Source organism: Esox lucius, chromosome 5 (genome assembly GCF_011004845.1).
Source record: "Esox lucius isolate fEsoLuc1 chromosome 5, fEsoLuc1.pri, whole genome shotgun sequence".
In the NCBI taxonomy this organism is placed as follows: Eukaryota; Metazoa; Chordata; class Actinopteri; order Esociformes; family Esocidae; genus Esox; species Esox lucius.
The window spans coordinates 26,873,342-26,880,000 of NC_047573.1; the positions used below are offsets into that span (position 1 = coordinate 26,873,342).

The 6,659-nt window shown below is 41.6% G+C and overlaps 1 protein-coding gene across 1 annotated transcript in view; it reads left to right on the forward strand.

Moving 5' to 3' along the window:
- The first annotated feature begins 1,742 nt into the window (after positions 1 to 1,742).
- med1 (mediator complex subunit 1) overlaps positions 1,743 to 6,659 on the forward strand; it is a 19,915-nt gene continuing 14,998 nt past the window's right edge. The window contains exons 1-2 of the mRNA XM_013132767.4: positions 1,743 to 2,119; positions 2,870 to 2,976. Of these exons, the coding sequence (XP_012988221.3) occupies positions 2,002 to 2,119; positions 2,870 to 2,976 (225 nt within the window). The 5' untranslated portion in view covers positions 1,743 to 2,001. The remainder of the gene's footprint in view (positions 2,120 to 2,869; positions 2,977 to 6,659) is intronic.

Sequence of the window (6,659 nt, forward strand, 5' to 3'; positions counted from 1 at the left end):
TGATTGATGGCACGGTTTCCGACCAGTCTGCCCGTGTGGTGCAGTGGCCCGCTCCCCGAGGCCCAGGCCTCCCTTTATCCCGCTGCTGTCTTGGCACCGATGCCCACCTCCTCGCTCCCTCCTTCCTACCCCCATCCCTCTGCTAGCCAGCTAGCTAGCTCCTGGTGGGCACATCAATTACAAGCACTGCACCTCCCCTCCTTCTCAGTCTGTCTGTCTCCTGTCTACTGTCTCTGACTATGGATCCCAATCTGTTCTATTCTCTGCCCTTTTCTCTCTGTGTGCACCTCTCTTTCTGTTTGTCTCCTTCTCTGTAGCTCTTGCTGTCTTTCTTCTTTGTTTGCTACAGAACATTTTTGGTGTGCTGATTATTGTCTAACCATACAGTATTTTGCAACATCACAACACATAAGGAAGCACCACAAACAAAAGTGTGCCCCCTCTTAAACAGATTATCATGGCTGATTGTCTAACCATACAGTATTTTGCAACATCACAACTCATAAGGAAGCACCACAAACAAAAGTGTGCACCCTCTTAAACAGGTTATCATGGCTGATGAGAGAATCTCTTGAGACGACCCCCCCCCCCCCCCCCGCACACACACACACCTGAGACTCGCTGGACAGCTGAGCCTACGTGTGTGTGTATATATGTATATATAAGATAAATAAACTGTAAGAGAGGTAAATCAATTGTTTTTGAGAGGTTGTTGGTGTCTCCAGTTATGAAAATAGTTGCCTTTGCTGTCATTTATGCTATTAACATTGAATGCCCTATTTTCTAAATTACACATTGAAAATTTCAAATTGTAAGCTAAGCAGTAAACCCACAATATATTGTATCATAGCTAATTAATGTAAATTAAAACACAAACTGCTTAGTTAAGTAATGATAGGTTTTAGACTTAATATATACAAAGCAAACAAAATATTTGCTTGCTAAGACCTCCCTCTGGTGTTCGTACATAGTAATTACACTTCGGTATCCCTCAGCCTGTGAGATGTTGCATAGTTGCATTTACATTGTATACAAGGTGAAACTTGACATTACGGTGTTTTTAGCTTGGTGTCTACTTCGTACCAGGACCGTTTGCAAAAAGTCTACCAATCCACGGAGTTAATGGCTGTTTACCAATTCCAAGTACGCTAAGAACGTACTTGTGTCCTTGAGAAGAACGTTCTTGCCAAGCGTCCTTGAGAGAATGATCTTGCAATATCGCGATGACAGAGAACGCGCCTTTCTGGATTAAGATGCATGTATACTTGGCTATTGCGCAATACCCCTCCACTTTGTGAGGGCTGTAACCTCCTCAGTAGTCCCTGAATAAAATATGAATATGAACGGCAGAAGGTTGCATGGAGACTACAGCCATAATTATATGATACATGACATTTGTAAATGAAAATCAACTGCAATTCTAAAAAAGCTATCACTCTCTACCGGTACTGTAATTACTTAACTTAGCTAACGTTAACTAGACTCTCCAATGTTAGCCGATCGAAAAGTCGGAGCAAATTTATAATTAGCCGTAAATTAATCAAATATTCAGCGACTACAATGTCCATTTCTCGTCACATTTATTTTCAGATTATGATTTACAGGTATCGTTTACCTGAAATATGAAAAGTTAAAACTTATTACATTTGTGGAGTTGTTCCTGCTCTCCTGACATGTTGAAATGATTTCTGGGATATCAGATTCGTTCTCGCTGAACAAGTCACCAACCCATGCATCCTCGATAAAAGAGGCGGATCAAGTATACATCCGGGCATTTTAGGCGTTATTGGTAACTTTTCAATTCTTTGGATTGGAACCGCAGTTGGGCCATGAAAGATGACGTCAAACGACTTCACTAGAACACAAGTACGGACAAAAACGCGGATTGATAAACGGCCAATCATTCCAACCACGACAACGTCGCTGGCTCACCCACACACTACGGAAGCCCAAAGCGAAGGGACAGAGTACCTAACAAAAAAAGATAGCTAGCTAGCGAAGATGGCGGCGGTTTCTTTGCAGGGCAGTAGCTCAAGTCCAGCAAGAGAACTTACCCTTTCAACACAATCTGGGACGAACCAGGCTGTTCTTGATCGGGTAAAAGCTGAAGAAGGGACAGGTAATTTTTTCATATCTGGGTGATCGGAGTTCATCTGGTGACGCTGTGGTCAGATATCGGTTATCAGATCTGTCAAAACAAAGCTGAGTGCTAATGCTATTTAGGCTAACTACTGTACATAGATAGATAGCATTGTAGTCATGCTACCCAAGGCATTCCTTATGGAAAACAAGTTGGGAACTTCATTATGGTTCTGTAACTGCAATAGTAATTCAAAGAGTTTGAAGGTTACTGTTATTATTTAGCAATTGTTAAAAGCAGACGATTTTCCCATAATGCTGTAGCGTTGTGCAGTGGTCAGTAGTACATGTAGCCGACTAACCAGCTAGCCTCACCGAGTCTTGCACTGTAGTCGGTCAAATCACGTACGAGCCATTTGAGCTGGTATGTAATGCAACAACAGTTATCCGTGGATCTGCAACCTTCTTAGCAATAGATATTAGGTTGTGAAGTGTGTTTCAGTGTCTTAACGGTTGACGCTCGGGTGATATAAGCACTTTTTGTTAACTGCTGATGTGAAAAGGCAGTTTACAGTTGATTGATTGCACCCCTCAATTAAAAAGAAACCGCACTGTGGTTTGTGTAGTATACAATGAAAACAAATGATATAGCTAGTAATTACCAGTCTGTTTGCAACCTTTTACTCCATGACTGAAAAACCCTTTCTGGTTGTGTGAGGTTACAAAAGGGCTGTTGCAAATGTCATGTATTGCAATTTGGAAACTCTCCATTTCCTTGGGTTGTCCACAGAGGCAGAAAGGCAAAGTCGAGTGAATGCTTTGTTGGAGAGACTTCATGCCAAACACAACGCCTTGCGGCCATGGCAGGAGACCAGCAAGGTGGTGCGCCAGGCAATGGTGAGAGGATAGAGACAGTGTGAATGAAACAATGGAAATTATGAAATGGTAGAATGCAATACAGTGACTTCATAAAAGTACTTCAGACCCCTTTGCTTTCTCCACCTTTTGTGTTACAGACAAAAATATATACAGGTGCTGTTCATAAAATTAGAATATCATCAAAAAGTTGATTTATTTCAGTAATTCCATTCAAAAAGGGAAACTTGTATAATGTATACATTCATTCCACACATACTGATATATTTCAAGTGTTTATTTCTTTTAATTTTGATGATTATAACTGACAACTAATGAAAACCCCAAATTCAGTATCTCAGAAAATTAGAATATTGTGAAAAGGTTCAATATTGAAGACACCTGGTGCCACACTCTAATCAGCTAATTAACCCAAAACACCTGCAAAGGCCTTTAAATGGTCTCTCAGTCTAGTTCTGTAGGAAACACAATCATGGGGAAGACTGCTGACTTGACGTCCATTGACACCTTGCACAAGGAGGGCAAGACACAAAAGGTCATAGCTAAAGAGGCTGGCTGTTCACAGAGCTCTGTGTCCAAGCACATTAATAGAGAGGCGAAGGGAAGGAAAAGATGTGGTAGAAAAAAGTGTACAAGCAATAGGGATAACTGCACCCTGGAGAGGATTGTGAAACAGAACCCATTCAAAAATGTGGGGGAGATTCACAAAGAGTGGACTGCAGCTGGAGTCAGTGCTTCAAGAACCACCACGCACAGACATATGCGAAACGTGGGTTTTCAGCTGTCGCATTCCTTGTGTCAAGCCACTCTTGAACAAGACACAGCATCAGAAGCGTCTGGCCTGGGCTAAAGACAAAAAGGATTGGACTGCTGCTGAGTTATGTTCTCTTATGAAAGTAAATTTTGCATTTCCTTTGGAAATCAAGGTCCCAGAGTCTGGAGGAAGAGAGGAGTGGCGCAGAATCCACGTTGCTTGAAGTCCAGTGTAAAGTTACCACATTCAGTGATGGTTTGGGGTGCCATGTCATCTGCTGGTGTTGGTCCACTGTGTTTTCTGAGGTCAAAGGTCAACGCAGCCGTCTACCAGGAAGTTTTAGAGCACTTCATGCTTCCTGCTGCTGACCAATTCATTTTCCAACAGGACTTGGCACCTGCACACAGTGCCAAAGCTACCAGTACCTGGTTTAAGGACCATGGTATCCCTGTTCTTAATTGGCCAGCAAACTCGCCTGACCTTAAACCTATAGAAAAATGTATGGGGTGTTGTGAAGAGGAAGATGCGATACGCCAGACCCAACAATGAAGAAGAGCTGAAGGCCGCTATCAGAGCAACCTGGACTCTCATAACACCTGAGCAGTGCCACAGACTGATCGACTCCATGCCACACCGCATTGCTGTCAATTCAAAAAGTTTCACTTTTTGAATGGAATTACTGAAATAAATAAACTTTTTGATGATATTCTAATTTTATGACCAGCACTTGTATATACACACACACACACACACACACACACAGCTCCGGAAAAAACAGAACAGAAGAGTTCAATTTGCAGTGATCTCTTAATTTTAACCCTTCTGTTCCTCACTCCAAAAAAAATTTGGAAAGGAAAGACAAAGGTGCAGTGGTCTCATAATTGTTTCCGGAGATATATACAGTGTATATAAAAATTCCCCTCAAAGATTTCAGTTTGTTTTTCAATTGAATTGTTCACGTTATAATTCACATTAAAGGTGGAAAAAGTTCTGCCGTGTGTGTGCATGCGCATGCATGCATACAGTACAGGCCAAAAGTTTGGACGCACCTTCTCATTCAATGCATTTTCTTTACATTAACATTATTTACATTGTAGATTCTCACTGAAGGCATCAAAACTATGAATGAACACATATGGAATTATGTACTTAACAAAAAAGTGTGAAATAACTGAAAACAAAATATTTTAGATTCCTCAAAGTAGCCACCCTTTGCTTTTTTGATAGCGCTGCAAACCCTTGGTGTTCTCTCAATGAGCTTCATGAGGTAGTCACCTGAAATGGTTTTCAATTCACAGGTGTGCCTTGCACGCAGAAGAGATTTATTTGGGCCAAGAAACACAAGGAATGGGCATTAGACCAGTGGAAATCAAAATTTTTGATCTTTGGTTCCAACCGCTGTGTGTTTGTGCGACACAGAAAAGGTGAACGGATGGATTCTACATGCCTTGTTCCCACCGTGAAACATGGAGGAGGAGGTGTGATGGTGTGGGTGTGCTTTGCTGGTGACACTGTTGGGGATTTATTCAAAATTGAAGGCATACTGAACCAGCATGGCTACCACAGCATCCTGCAGCGACCAGCCATCATTTATTTTTCTACAGGACAATGACCCCGAACACACCTCCAGGCTGTGTAAGGGCTGTTTGACCAAAAAGGAGAGTGATGGAGTGCTGCACCAGATCACCTGGCCTCCACAGTCACCGGACCTGAACCCAATCTAGATGGTTTTGGTGAGTTGGGCCGCAGAGTGAAGGCAAAAGGGCCAACAAGTGCTAAGGATCTCTGGGAACTGCTTCAAGACTGTTGGAAAACCATTTCAGGTAACTCCCTCTTGAAGCTCATCAAGAGAATGCCAAGAGTGTGTAAAGCAGTAATCAGAGCAAAGGGTGGCTACTTTGAAGAAACTAGAATATAAGTTTTTAGTTATTTCACACTTTTTTGTTAAGTACATAATTCCACGTGTTCATTCATAGTTTTGATGCCTTCAGTGAGAATCTACAATGTAAATAGTCATGAAAATAAAGGAAACGCATTAAATGAGAAGATGTGTCCAAACTTTTGTGTGTGTTTATATATATATATATATAAACCCGATTCCAAAGAAGTTGGGACACTGTACAAATTGTGAGTAAAAAAGGAATGGAATAATTTACAAATCTCAAACTTATATTTAATTCACAATAGAATATAGATAACATATTGAATGTTGAAAGTGAGACATTTTGTAATGTCATGCCAAATATTGGCTCATTTTGAATTTCATGAGAGCTACACATACCAAAAAAGTTGGGACAGGTAGCAATAAGAGGCCGTAAAAGTTAAATGTACAGATAAGGAACAGCTGGAGGACCAATTTGCAACTTATTATGTCAATTGGCAACATGATTGGGTATAAAAAGAGCCTCTTAGAGCAGCAGTGTCTCTCAGAAGTCAAGATGGGCAGAGGATCACCAATTCCCCCAATGCTGCGGCGAAAAATAGTGGAGCAATATCAGAAAGGAGTTTCTCAGAGAAGAATTGCAAAGAGTTTATAGTTATCATCATCTACAGTGCATAATATCATCCAAAGATTTGGAGAATCTGGAACAATCTCTGTGCGTAAGGGTCAAGGCCGTAAAACCATACTGGATGCCCGTGATCTTCGGGCCCTCAGACGGCCCTGCATCACATGATACTGTAATGGAAATCACAATATGGGCTCAGGAATACTTCCATAAAACATTGTCTGTGAACACAATCCACCGTGCCATTCGCCGTTGCCGGCTAAAACTCTATAGGTCAAAAGAGAAGCCATATCTGATCAGGATCCAGAAGCGCAGGCGTTTTCTCTGGGGCCAAGGATCATTTAAAATGGACTGTGGCAAAGTGGAAAAGTGTTCTGTGGTCAGACGAATCAAAATTTGAAGTTCATTTTGGAAAACTGGGACGCCATGTCATCCGGACTAAA